Here is a 14,818-nt window from a genome sequence, read left to right as displayed (position 1 = left end):
ACCTGCAGCATGAATGGGGCAATGGAGGGTATTGTTCCATTGCTCATCAATTACTTTCCATATGACCTGTTGTTTCTCTAACCCTTCGTCTCCCTTATCTTCATAATAAGCACGAATGGCTTCTTTGGCCCATTGCGGGCTTGTTTCCATCAACCAACCGAAGAACCCTTACCAAAGGTTCTGAAATGGCAAACACCTCGTCTACTCCTGCCCAAAAGCTCTGATCTAATGAAACTAGTCTACATATGCCCTATCCCTTTGGTTTGCGGCTAATAGATAAAGCACGCCAATCCGGTGAAAGAAACATGCTCTTCACATCCCACATAGAATTCAACAAAGACTGAAGAGATATGAAAGTAGTGGCAAATCGTGTAATGGCAGGACACACCAACTCTTTGTTGTTGGTGAATCTTCTCATCAAGTTAAGCACAGATGCATGATTATATATAAATTTTGTTATGCTCCTGGATGATTCAACAATATCCGTCACAATAGGAATCTTACCTATATCCTCCAACATCAAGTCAATGCAATGAGAAACACAAGGTGTCCAAAACAAGTTAGGATACCTCTCCATAAGCAACTTGTCAACTGCAACATAATTTGCAGCGTTGTCCGTTATGACTTGGACAACATTGCTTGGGCCTACTTGCTGAAAGAAGAGGTCCAACACTCACATAATAAACATGCATCTTTAATGTGTGCAGATGCATCAACAGATTTCATAAACATTGTCCCCTTGGGACAACTAACCAAGAAGTTAAGAAGGGTCCTACCCTTCTGGTCAGTCAAACCATCTGACATGACTGTGCATCCAGTGTGTTCCCATGATGCCCTAGGCTCCTCCAATCTAGAAGTGCAATCAGTGTTTTCATCTTGAAGAAGAGGCCCTCTCAATTCTGCAAAGGTGGGGGCTTTGTACCCTGGGCCAACGACATCAACAACATCAAACATAGGTTGGTAGAATGGGTTTGTCTTGGCAATGTTGAAAGGAATATCACTCCATGGAAGAACTTACTGACCAACCTGTTAGCTTCTGCCTTTTCCTTTTTTTTAAAGTGCTGATTTGATGCCAGGTTGTGCACCAGGTGTGGTTCTAGGAACAAAAAAGATGAGAAAGATGAGGGGTTGGGACATATGGGTGTGGAAGGTGATGCTGAAGAAGCACTGCCACTCTCATTTACCCCCACTCTTGAGTTCCCTACAAGTTGGATTTTTAGTGTTGCCCTTGTGTCTTTTCTCTCCTCTTTATCCATCAACGATTGAATGGCCTGTTGGATGATTTCTGGAGATGTATTTGGGCAAAGGTCAACATTTTGCCCCGAGATTTGGCCCAAATGGAATTTTAATCTGTTGATACTTCCTAACATATGCTTGCCACACAACTTGCAAGTCAAATACATTCTATTGATCCCCCCATATTTGGGTATAGTATCAAGTTCACCATATTCCCACATAACGTCCAAATGCCTTGGCATTTTGTTTTAAACTTTGAACTTGAATTTAAACTTGGGCACAATTTTTTTTGAAACAAATTAAAAGTTTCCCATCACATAAGAAGCAAACACAAATGCAATTGTTGATTTTAGATTTTAAATGCCTCTTCTTAGTCACATGAAAACTCTCAGATTCAGTAAACAAGGGTTTGAATTTTTGTCATTTTATTCTTGAAAGTTGAAGTTTTGCTTCAATCTAGATTCTAAACAATGTTTCCCTTTCAAAATTCTAGGCAAAAATAAGATATAAACAAACTAATAGAATTATAGAAAGATTTAAGAAGCCATTTGTGTAAAAAAGACTAAGAGAGAAATTAAAATACATACCTGGCAGCAGCAATTCGGCACTTTGAATCTCTCACGTTGAGCAGTGGACAAATCTCCAAATCCCCACCACAAAACTAGCAAATCTCCTCCTCTAGGGCAATGGCAAACAGCTACTCTCTCCACAGGGACGAATGGGAGCAAAAACAACAAAGAAATATGTTTTTTTTGGCCTTTTCGGCCTCTTATCCGTGGCTTGGGAGAGACGGCTGACTTTTTCGGTTGACTCCCGATAAAATCGGGATTATTTCGATTTAATCGCGATTTAATTGGCAGGGAAAAATTCTGCAAAAAATTGGCCGATTAAATAGTTTTGCTGAAAAAATCGTGTTTTTGGGATTTAATCCCGACTTTTTGCCGACTTTTTCCACACTCAATACTCCAATACAATATGTGCCTATACCCATCGCTTATGAAATGAACCATCACATATAATATATATCATCACATATGAATTAATATATAAATGAACTTCACCGTTCAACGCATGCAGGTGCAGCCATTGACATCAAATACCAACGCATATAATATATAAGGAACAGTTTTATTCAACACAGAGGCATATGCGAACCACAGCTTAACCACACCAAAGCTAAGCTACCAATATATATACGAACCAGCATTAATATATACAAACCAACATGAACCAGTCATGAACCAATGCGAATGCATATAGAGAGCACGAATTCGGCTGTCGCAACTCATCAGCGTACATTCAACGTTTTGTATTCCTTACGAACCATATAATTCACGCTCTGAACCAACTGTGCCAAATGCAATATAAGAGCATATATCTCAGGTCGTTGTACTCACACACAGCTCTCAAAACGCACATACAGGAGTTATGCAGACTCAATGCTCCATTCAATGGTTAAACTATTATTCAACGCAGAGAATCACGCTCCATTCATAGCACGGTCTTCAATACTTCACAGAGATGCTTCAGCATTCAATACAGCGTGTGCAGAAATGGTGGAGATTGTTCGACACAGAGAATTCAATGCTGGAGCTTGGCATGTACACCACCCAGAATTAAAATCGGTTTCAGCTCAGTCACATAGAGAGAAAATGCTCAAGTTCTGGCAGGCTTTAGGGCAGAACTGACAGGAGTTACAGTGGCAAAAGAATGCCAAATTGAGACCTGTGGACCTGTGCTCTGATACCATGTCAGGTCAGGTTTGGTAACTCCACGAATTAGTTGTTTTTCCATTAAGGAAAATCATTAATATATACAAGGAGAGGGAGACCCTTGGAATTCATATTTCAGTGTCTCTTCATCTTCTTTATTCTCATATTTACAATATTTTCCCAATCCCTAAAGCTTAGGTGTCAACATACATGTTAGTTTCTCCTTCCAGAATAGGTGAGAGCATGTCTGTCAAAGAATTTTAAATATTCCATTTCTCAAACTCGTACTTTTATTGGAAATTGAAACCACTTTAATGTTTCAGGCAACTTAGCATTGGCATAATCTCTCTCTTTCTATTCTTTCTTTTCTTGAAACTGTGTTCAGTTTGTGAATGGACAATTACTAGCTTATTGAATGGTTGCTACTTATGCTTTGAATCATAGAAAGCATGATATTACAGTAATACGATTCTGGAGGTTATCATTTGCTATCTATTAAAAAGGGGTTCTGAAGCTGAACGGCTCTTTTAGAACAAAAAATCCAATCACATTTTTGGTAATACACATGATAAATGCATATAAGAGGTTTGTTGTTTCATTGCTTCAGTTTGGTTGGACTGATTGAGATAGTTGTGAGCAGATCTACTCTCTTACCAAAAGGTCGCTCTGCTTTCTATAGCTATTATGGTTGTGTCTCAAAAAGGAAGACCAAGCTGTTAATGAGAAAACAAATATAGAGTCCATTTGTTTATATGTTAGTGATATCTATCATATGAGTGCCTTCATTTCCCATTGTCAGAATGTTGGTGCTTCTGATTTTATCAGCTTAGCTGCTTAGTGCTTTTATGTTCTGTTAGGCTAACCACAAAAAGTATTATGCAGAATTTGTTTACAGTGATATTTTCTTGGAATTGTGTCACCACATTATACTAGGAAATTAAGTATCCACTAATTTTATGTCTAATATTTTCTATGGATTTGTGTCTTTGTATTTAATTTTAGACAGAGGACAGGGAGTTCCTTCTTCGGATGTCTTACATGGAAATTTACAATGAGGAAATTAATGACTTACTGGTTCCTGAACATCGGAAGTTACAAATACACGAGAGTGTGGAGGTATGTATTGAAACATTCAGAATAATAAATCAAATATCTGCACTTGGAGAAGCTTGTAGCTTAATGATTACTTTTTGTCTTCTATAGCGTGGAATCTTTGTAGCTGGCTTGAGAGAGGAAATTGTTGCAACCCCTGAGCAGGTCCTTCAACTTATAGAGTCAGGAGAATGTAAGTGCCTCATTATGTCTTATTTATTTTAAGGCTGCAGCGAAATTGACTATACATGATATTGAGGATTTTATTACTTACAGCACACCGTCACATCGGGGAGACAAACATGAATGTTTATAGCAGCAGATCACATACTATTTTTCGCATGGTGAGTCTCACTCTATGGTATGTTGTTAAATATGATAGGCCAACTACGTTGTAGGCATTAAGTTTCTAGAGTGGATATTATTCACTCTATATAAAATTCAAGGCTTGGTTTTTTGATATGAAAAACCATGCTTGTCAGAGATCTTTTTATAAGCCTAAGATTGTACACCTTAAATAGAGTTCTTTATTTTATGTCTCTTTTTTATTTTCCCTCAAGTTGAGGAAGCTGGTTTTATAATGATGGTCTTGTGTCAGGTAATTGAAAGCAGGGATAAGAAGGAAGATGACTCTGTTGGTTTGTCATGTGATGCTGTTCGTGTGTCTGTCCTAGTAAGCTGCCGTTATCATTATCATATGCTTCATCACTTCCCTTTTTAAACTGATTTCTTTTAGCATGCTGATTTAATATTGTTGCATCTAATTGACTGGTTGTATGAGTGCATGTCTCATCAAAGTTGACTTGTCCAGAATTTAGTGGATTTAGCTGGTTCAGAACGTGTTGCAAAGACGGGTGCTGAAGGTGCACGCTTGAAGGAGGGATCACACATAAATAAGAGTCTAATGACACTAGGAACTGTAATCAACAAGCTAAGTGAAGGTGCTGAAACCCAGAGGTAACCACTATCTTGGCTATTTCATTATAGCATTGCAGTTGGAATCTGAAAATATTCCATGTGAATGGAGCAGACAGAGATATCTCAATGTTTCGATCCATACTCTTGGATCATCCTCAGGAGTTTTCAGGATGCTTGAAGGATGAATGATATCACAGGCCTACATGAATATAAACAGTGTGGAGTTTTTAACTAACACCAATGTCAGCTTTAGCATTAGTATTCATATATTTATGTCTCTCAATCTAAAGAATATGTAGGATAGGTTCCAGGTTCCAGTAAGCCCTCATCCCTATTGAGGTTTCTAGGGTTCAATTCAATTGCCACTTTTTCCTGGCCTTCCTTTTAGTATGGTGATATACTCTAGCTATGATATTGGCTTTATCATGACAATTGGTGGTTCGTATTATGAGCATGTTCAGCTAAGGCTGATTTCTTATATCTATCATGCCTTAAGTCTGCATTATGTTCTTTTAATCTTACCTCCATTGTATCTCCCTGTTTCCTTCCATGCTAAAAGTAAGGTCCGGGAAAAAGTGGAGATTGAATTGAACCCTAGAAATCTCAATAGAGTTGAGCCTTGAGGGCATGAAGATTAGTGGAACTTGGGAGACCTATCCTACATTTTCTTCAGACCGAGAGACATAAATATATGATTAATAATGATAAAGCCGACATTGGTGTTAGTTAGAAACTCTGTACCGTTTATATTTATGCAGACATGTGATATCATTCATCCTTTGAACATGCTAAAACCTCCTTTTGATGATCCAAGAGTATGGATCAAAACATTGAGATATCTATAATAATACAATGCAGGTCTACTCCATTCACAAATCAACTGTGTAAGCCTTGCTTTACAATATTCCATGTGTCTTTAGACTCCTTTTCACATTAAGTTGTTGTGCTTGATGACGCTTTTAAAGGAATTTAATATATTGCTTTAGTTTTTCCTTTTATTGTAGAGTTGTTCACCTCAGATTGTAAAACTTATCTGCACTTGAAGGTTCTATAATCCATTTCTGCTAACTCTTCAAGTCATGGTTATTGTTCCTGTATTGTATTTGTTGCAGAGGACATGTGCCATACCGTGATAGCAAACTCACTCGAATTTTACAGCCTGCATTGGGTGGTAATGCAAAAACTGCAATTATTTGCAATATTACACCTGCTTTGGTAAGTTGCAATGCAGATATGTGACACAGAGTAAATGGATATGTAAATACCAGGTTACACATGGGGACTTGAAAACTGTTCTGCAACTTATATTTTATCACAGTAGAGAATTCTGCATCCTTGCTACTAATTTAAGTATTATAAATTTTCTCAGTACTGGGTGGTTTATATTCTTTTGATGTAGCAGGCTTTTGAAACATCAGAGTGTTTCATCAGTCCACACTCACACTAGTGCATTTGGATTGAGTGTGACCTTAAATGACAATTGTGTCTTTTACCTCTAGCTATAGGACTCCCTAGGCATTGAGTTCTTTTAAATTTGTAATGTAGGCATGGCTCTCTTTTCTTAAAACCATCTGTTAAACCCATCCAAAGGATGCCCCATTGCAGTTACATGGTTGAATACTTACGTTTCATTTGTAGCAGATAATGAAGGTCCATTTTCAAGGGGAGAATGCTTTTAGCTTTTTAGATGTTGTTCAACATAATGTTGTCAAGGTTGAAGGTTTTGTTAAATTCTCTTTCTCTCTCTCTCTTTGTTTGAGTGTGTATGTGTGTATCATTCTAATATCCTTTGTGATGTAGTTGGTTTTGTTGTCGCTCAAACTGTACACAAAATGCGACAACGCTCAGGGCAGGGGCTATCACTCTGATCCCTGTCCCCTCCGTTTTAGCTATCTCCTAGGCAAGCTAAGGGGAGTAGTCCCTAAAGGTGGGAAATGAAAGGGAAACTTGTTGGAAACCAACAAATTCTAGGAGATACACTTATTTGCCTCATTAACTTGATTAAAATTTGGTAGCAAGCTTGATTTATGAGCAATGTGACATGGATTTGATTAGATTATTATGGATCTTATTAACTGTGCTTGTTTTTCCTCCATGTCCCTTATTACATTGGCATGATTTTCCTCTATGGTTATCAAATGATTTTGTATAGTTTTCATTTCTTTAGCATGTTTTTTTTTCAATAGCCAATAACCTGTGTTGTCGCACAGGTTGTCTGGGCAGCGCGACAACGCTCAGACCGGGGGTTGTCACCCTGATCCCCGATCTCTCCGTTTAAGCCGTCTCCCTAGGCTAACGGGGGTAGACCCTATGGGATAAAGGAGGACCAACTGGGAACCAGCTGGGTTGGGAGACACAGCGAAAACAAGCACTTGATTGATTTAAAAAATGATTTGCCCTTTAAATACTTAAGACCAGTGCTTTTGCTAGATGAAGTGAAAACTGATTGATTGGTTTGCTGCTTAGAAAATAGAAATGGAAATAGACCCTTTAACAATAGCTTGAAAATACTTATTGAAGTGCCTAGCATACGATAAGCATTAATCAAGCAATAACGAAAGATAGATGCGAGATATTCACTAGATGCACAAAATTTTAGCAATTAAACTTCAAAAGATCAAATGCTTTAAATAACCATAGAATTTAAATGCTAACCAGATCGTAAAATGAATCACCACTTTCAGATAGCTAATCTTCAGATGTAAAAATTTAAGCACATTTAGCTATGTCAAATACCACAAAAAACTTTTCTTTCAAGATTTTTTAATTTTTTAATATTTTATTTTTTAACGATTTTCTTATTTTATGATCAAAATCATGAAATAAAAACTAATATCAAACCAAAAAAAACTAAAAACCTTTTTATGATTTATTATTCTTTAATTTTTTTATTATTACTATTTGTTTTTTATTTATAAAACAAAAAAGAAACTTAAATCTAATTCTAAAAATAAAAAAAAATAAAAATAAAAATAAAAAGGAACTTTTTATTTTTAAAACTTTTTTTTTAATGGTATAAAATTCTAAAATTTAAAATTAAGATAGAACAAAACTAAAAAAAATTTAAAATTAAAGTCTAATCTAAACTTAATACCTAATCATATAACAAAACAAAAATGTATATGCTAATTTAAAATTCAAATGCTAAATCGACCTAAGAAATATCAACGCAAATAACCCTAAGCTAGATATGAAACCAAAAAAAAGTCGACTAAGGAAATGTTTGTTTGCTGGTGCAGGTTAGCAGAAACGTGAAGAGCTACGATGGCGGGGGAATGACTGCGCGCGAAGAGCAGACTTATGAACAACGAGGGTGATCGAGTGAATACGCAGATCTGAGGCGGTGAGGGTTGAGAATTTGACGGCCTGGAGCGTGGAAATATCGCAGGTATGGCAGCGTGAGGAGCTTGGATGACTGCAAGCAGAGGTGGAGTGTAGCTGGATGGATGGGAGCCGTGAGGTAATAAAGGAACGATGGAAGCTGCGCAAGGAAAGAGGGTGAGCGTTGGGAGCTCCGTAGGATATGGAGATATTGCATGAGAAGCAGAGTGAAGCCACTTGAAGATAGTGAAGATTTACGCGAGCTTGGCAGCTTATGGAGCTTGTGTTTGCAGGTTGAAGGGGAATGCTGGGCAGTGTAAGTGGAGAAAAGGATGCCGCGTGAAGGTTAAGTAATGAGGACGGATACAACTGCGGTAGAAAGAAGAGGAACAACGAATGAAAGGGGCAGCGTAGGGTGATTTGCGAGGAGGGCGTGGATCATATGCAGGCAAAAAGAGACTATGATGAGGGTTTAGCAGCGTGAGGAGAAGAGCATGATGGCCAGACAGCTCACGTGCAGGAGAGGAGAAAGGGATGCGTGCGGCGGTGACAGAGCTGTGGATTGGAGCTGAAATGCTGCCAAGGAGAGACAACATGGAGCAAAGGAAAGAAAATAGACACAGCGAGCCATGAATTTTTATTTTTAAATTTCGTTTGCAGGTGTGGGGATTTGGCAACGACGATAAAGCTCGAGAAGGCTGAACAACGAGGGAGAAGGAACTTCATGCAGAGGAATGGTATGGCTTGGACAGCCTTGAACTTCTTCTGAAACCTTAAGAAAAAAATTTAACTCCCTTTGCTTCTGATGAAAACCCTGCAATAAATTTCCAGATTTGAAGTAAATTTTCCTGCCAGAACTGAAACCCCAGCAGACAGATAGCTTGGAGAGCCTCAAATTTCTTCAGAAAAAACCTTGCAAGAACTGATCCTGAGGCCAGATCTTACCCTCCAGGGCCTAGATCTGGCTTCAAACAAAAATTTCTTCTCAGACCTGTAACCTGCAATGGCAAAACAGAATACCCAGAAACAACATGCGCAAGAAACAAAACTAAAAACCCTAAAACCTGCTAAATAATTACACTATTCACAGTTTAAAAGCTCTAAATAGCCAGATTTGTCAGTATGCCACAAAAATATTTTTTAAGATTTTGAATATAAGATGACGTGCTTCAGAAAACCCTTCATGCATTCACCAGAAAATTTCAAATGATAAGCCCGGGATCAAAACTGGCTGGGCTCTTCAGAAAATGCAATCTGGGAGTTGGCTGGTTCAGCCGGTAACTTTCCTAAACGCCCGGTAATCTTAAAAAACGGATTTCCTGCACAGCTTAATTCAACCATTAACAAAGAAGGAGAAAACGGTACTAAAATCCAGATCTAATGGAGATACCTGCCATCATATTCATAAATTTTAACTACCATTCAAACCCTAGCGACTAAACAAGATACCTGTGTTTAAAATCACTCTTCATAAAGCTATCATCAATGGCTGAAATTAAAATCATGCACAGAAATATAACATCTTACAGCATTTCCGGAAGAGTAACACCAGCAAGATTTCAACCCAAAAGTCTTTCTTTATTGCACATGAAAAATGACTACAAGAGAGCTTTCTTTAGCACACGACTCTAAGATTGAATGATTTCAAATGACCCCTGACACCCTATTTAAAAGAAAATTTCCCAACGGCTAGTTCGAGTGATCCATGTCAAAATGATCTCAACCGTCGATGAGGATCAAAATCTCTTTTAATCTCATTCGTCGAAATTTTAAATGCTTTTTAATATATTAAAAAATTAAAATCTTGCATTTATTTCCTCAAAACTTTGACTTATTATTATTTTATTTTATTTTTCAAATTTTTATTTATTTTTTAATTTATTTTTTTTAAATTTTATTTATTTATTTATTATTTCTTTAATTTTATTATTTTTATTGGACGCTCGAACTTAGCCTTTCGAAAAAACACCTAGGACCTAGGACTTATGAGGGGACAAAACATTTTCTAACCCTCAAGACACTTTACATCATGACCTTTACAATTTTACATCTCAAGGGGGAAAACCCATTTGACTTTTGCGACACAAACATAATCTAGCAGATCAAGCAATTTGTAATAACTTGACCAAATAGTTAGGATTATTTCCAAATTACTTTTACATAGACTCGAAGCACACTAGGATTCCCCTAAGATTCTAATGACAAAATCCATTCCGGCTTTGGGGTTAGGCTGAAGGAAAACTCTGCCGACCATGGGTCGGTGAGACAAAAAACCTTCTAGAACGTAGATCATCACAAAAAGATTAGGTTTACTTAGGAAAATACATACATGACACAGATCTGCTAAGATTATTTACAATTTACACATGCAGATTGGGTTTACAAAATAACATGATCGGGCTGATGATGACAGTCAAATGGCATGGACATATCGATCAAGCGCTATCCATTTTGCGAAAAAGGGGGTGTACTGCTATGGGTAGTTGACACGTAGTGGTGAACAACCTGTTCTGAGGACTCAGGAGTGATGTGATTAGCTTTCATAGAACTCCCTTTTCTGGTATACTCCCTTGTGAATCTTGCTTGATTAAGTTCCATGTTCTTAATGAGTTGAGCTTGGTTTAGTTGCGTATCCTTAACCATTTGAGTTAATTCCTTGATAAGATCATTTTCAGCCTCACTTATTTCTTTTACTTCAACTTTGGCTTTGAGCTTTTCTTTACCTCCATATTTATCTTCAAAGGAATCGATAACTGATTGTAAAGAATCAAAGGTTTTATTAGGGAACTCTAAGAACCAATCCATATCATCTTCACCTAAGGTGAGAATGAAAATCTTCATCTTCATGTCCTCATAATCAACAGATGAGTGCCACTTGCTCATGAAAAGGCTGAAATTCTCAAGGTTTGTCTCTGCACTAAAAGCATTGTCTCCTTTAAAAATAGGCAACTCATCAATGGCATTGATGACTTCATATGGAATATCATGAGGATAACCCTGAATGTTAGTAAAATCACAAGGGGTGAACAAGTCCGTGATGTCTTACTCACGAGCAAATGGATATTATAGAGAGCTTTCTATTCAAGATTACCAAGAAGTCTACAAGAAGAAAGCTTCATGCATAAATCCTTGCAAAAAGATGAGATAAGTGGAGTCACACTTGAACAAGAATCTAACTCCAAAATCCAAATGCAAGAACCGAAGTGTTAGTTGTGAAAACCGAGAACAGAAAAACTCAATCCTCGACAATGACGCCATAAAATGTTGTTGCTCAAATTGTACACAGAATGCGAGAATGCCCAGGGCAGGGGTTGTGACTCTAATCCCTGCCCACTCCATTCTAGCTATCTCCTAGGCAAGCTAAGGGGGGTAGTCCTTAAAGGTGGTAAATGAAAGGGAAACAAGTTCTAGGAGATACACTTATTTGCCTTTGTAACTTGATTAAAATTTGGTAGCAAGTTTGATTTATGAGCAACGTGACATGGATTTGATTAGATTACTATGTCTCTAAAGATTAAACAGTTAAGAGACCAGTGCCTTAAACAACAATGCTCAATGAATTACGACGATGAGAATAACCTCAAGTTACAAGATAAACAATGCTGCAAGGGAAAGTTAGCTTGACAATTAGAGCAATGAGTTATGAAGAAATATTGCAATGCAATGACAATATCTTGCAATTATGAAATCAAAACCCACATCTCTAATTACCAATGAAATGCAATGCAAGAACTACTCTAATGAGATGCCAGATTAGCCAATTTGATATGCAAAATGAAAAGTACCCCAATGATGACAAGATATATCCAATGAATACAATTTGCAAGCAAGTTAGGATAAATCTATGATATGCTAGATGAAAGCTTAGAATGAGGGTGCAAATGTCAACAAATATCAGATTGCCTCAATGCGATAAAGATGCTTCAATGTGAACAATAGTAAACCAATGAAGATCACAATTTATCACCTTTCAACACAAGATTGCAAGAATGCCAATGAAGCAATGGTATTTAATGTGCTTGTTAGAGTTCTTCTTATACACATAATGTTGTAATTAGGAACAAGAGAAGCTTCAAACCTTTACAAGCATATTGAAATGAATAACATCTCCTTATCACTTATGAGAAACTATCCCTCACGTATTAGATCATAAGAGCACAATCACAAGCAATAAAGTGAGATTGCTAACAGTGATATGCAATGTCAAGAAGAGACAAAATTACAACTAACTGTTGGTCAATAATTGTCATTGATGTCAATATGAGCACTGATGAAGATAATGATGACATGGATGATTGTTGAAAGTCACACTTGGAGCCCTAATGAAGATACCCTAACCCTTATGCCTAGATTCATGTCACCTTGCTCTAATTCTAATATCCTAGTCCCAATGACTTAATGCATGAAGAATCCTATACCCCAAGGTCTGTACTACAATTCTAGAACAATCATAAAGAAAAATATTTTTATTAACATTTTGAGACATCATCTTAAAATGCCTCTTTCACCAACTTGTAGAGGACAATTTTCCCTTTCTAATGAGCTATCACTCACCCTCTAACTCCTAGTCTGTGAGAAAATGATTTTTAAGATGATATAAATATATTCCTTACCCTAGTCGACCTAAGCCTACCTGTATATGTCGGCGCCATGGCCAAGAGACGGGTCTCTTCATTGAAGGTTGAAATCAGTATAAATATAAGTCAAACACTTCATTTCAATCATCATTCGGTGAAGATTGTCATAGGAGCATATCACAACAAGAAGAGTTCACTACTCGTGAACTAAGCAGGCCGAGGAGGAAGTATTTAGGGTTAAATATGATTGGGTTGTCTTGAGACCTCGAACCTGAAGTAGTGAAGATTTGGAACCTCACACAGTCATATACAAAACACAGATTGTTGAACAAGGAGACTTAGACCTGTGTGAAGGGGCTTGGCCAAGCAAAGTTTGTGGGTGAATTATCCTTTATACCCTCCATACCTCAGACCTGTTGGGTGCCCAGATTACCACGGACCTAACCACAGAAAACGCAGATTAGTTTCGGGGTTCAGATACCTTGTGGAGGATTTAACAGTAAACTCAGACTTGTCATCTTTTGGAGGCTTAGACACCTTGACGACAGACTGCCTGTGAAAGAGGAACTATCTTGGACTTGTGGGAAATGTTGATTTGTGGTAGCTTCGGATGTGCTCTAGCCATGAAGATTGGTGGAGAGGCTAAGGCACATAAGATCTCCAAGACCCAGAAATCGTTTGGGGAAATTCCACCCGGTTAGAGAGATATTAAAATAATTAATATTTTTAATGGGGTTCCTAAGTCTAAACTTAGGAAAATTAAAATATTAATGGGTATTAATATAAAACTGGGTGAGAATGTTCTAAATGACATGGATCAAGCCAAATCTAATCTTAGCCATTGATTAGGGACTTAATCTCGGCCGTTGAAGACTCAACAAGAAAAGTATAAGAGGAGGCTTGAGGGTCAGTTGGAGATACACCAAAATTGATCAATCAGTTCGATTTTTTGGAGTGGGGTTTTGCTGAGAGAATCGAGCTAGTGATTTGTTGCAACGAGGGGAAGTTCGGCACGAGGCTGAGAATACATAGCAGAGAGGCAAAGATAGTGCCAGAGAGACAACGCAGAGCCTGGAGAGGCTGACGCAGAGGCAGTTGGGACTTACGTAGAGGCTGAGGAGGCCAGTGTGGGTGACGCAAAGGGGCAGAGAGCTGACGCAAAGAGCCAAGGGGTTGAGGCAGAGGCTTCAGTAGCTGTGCAGAGGCTAGCAGAGTTGATGCAGGGCCTAGAGGCAACGCTGGGTGATTTTCATGGGGCAGACTGAGTTCTGGTGAGCTGAGAGGGTGATGCAGTCCCTAGCAGAATGACGCAGAGCAGTGGAAGCTGCCATAGTTGCTGTGGGATCAATCATTCGGTGGCTGATTAGCGAGAATATCTGTCTCCGAGGAGAGGTACTTCTGCCGAGGGCATTCTCTGTTGGGGAGCCATTTTTGGCACCCTAGTTGTATTCATAAACAACACAATAATAAAACCCTCATATCTGTTGCACCGATTTTCTTGCATTGGGTTTTGTAATAACCATTCACACACAGAACTAAAATCTGAAATACAGAAGCCTGAAGAATTAAATTGGTACTTACCTTAACTGCTGCTGATTCTGCTACTGAACTGGTGAATCTGCTGCTGGTGATGCCGTGGCTATTTTGATCCACTCTCCGGGAGACCAATACCACCCAACCAGACTGAGCAAACCTAGCTGCTCAATCCAGAAAGCTGCTCAACAGAAGCTCTCTGTCCCTCCGTGCCCAGAACCTCAGACGGCTTAAAGCTCTTCCAATAGATAATTATCTTCTCCTGGTTTTCTCCTGGTGAAATTCTGCTTCCGGTTCTCTCTGCCCCTCTCTGGTTTTTCCCCCTCTCTCGATCCAGGCTGCCGGTTTTTATCCATGGGCCTGGCGGTGGCCGCCCTCCTACCTGCAGCCACCGCCTTCCCCCTACTTGACACGCCCTCCATGCAATTT

General features: G+C 38.3%; 1 protein-coding gene across 3 annotated transcripts in view; it reads left to right on the top strand.

The window, feature by feature from the left end:
* Nucleotides 1-14,818, top strand: part of LOC149260784 (kinesin-like protein KIN-7O) — a 314,791-nt gene that overhangs the window by 25,111 nt on the left and 274,862 nt on the right. For all 3 annotated transcript variants that reach the window (XM_089421110.1, XM_089421112.1, XM_089421115.1), the window contains exons 4-9: nt 3,951-4,064; nt 4,152-4,233; nt 4,317-4,384; nt 4,639-4,713; nt 4,852-4,997; nt 6,071-6,173. In XM_089421110.1, coding sequence (XP_089277236.1) covers nt 3,951-4,064; nt 4,152-4,233; nt 4,317-4,384; nt 4,639-4,713; nt 4,852-4,997; nt 6,071-6,173 — 588 coding nt within the window. The remainder of the gene's footprint in view (nt 1-3,950; nt 4,065-4,151; nt 4,234-4,316; nt 4,385-4,638; nt 4,714-4,851; nt 4,998-6,070; nt 6,174-14,818) is intronic.

This window comes from Pinus tabuliformis, chromosome 6 (genome assembly GCF_031772625.1).
Source record: "Pinus tabuliformis cultivar Carrire ecotype Pingquan chromosome 6, CPIR1, whole genome shotgun sequence".
Taxonomy (NCBI): Eukaryota; Viridiplantae; Streptophyta; class Pinopsida; order Pinales; family Pinaceae; genus Pinus; species Pinus tabuliformis.
The sequence above is the reverse complement of the archived record's forward strand: the minus strand, read 5'-3'. Positions and strand labels throughout refer to the sequence as shown.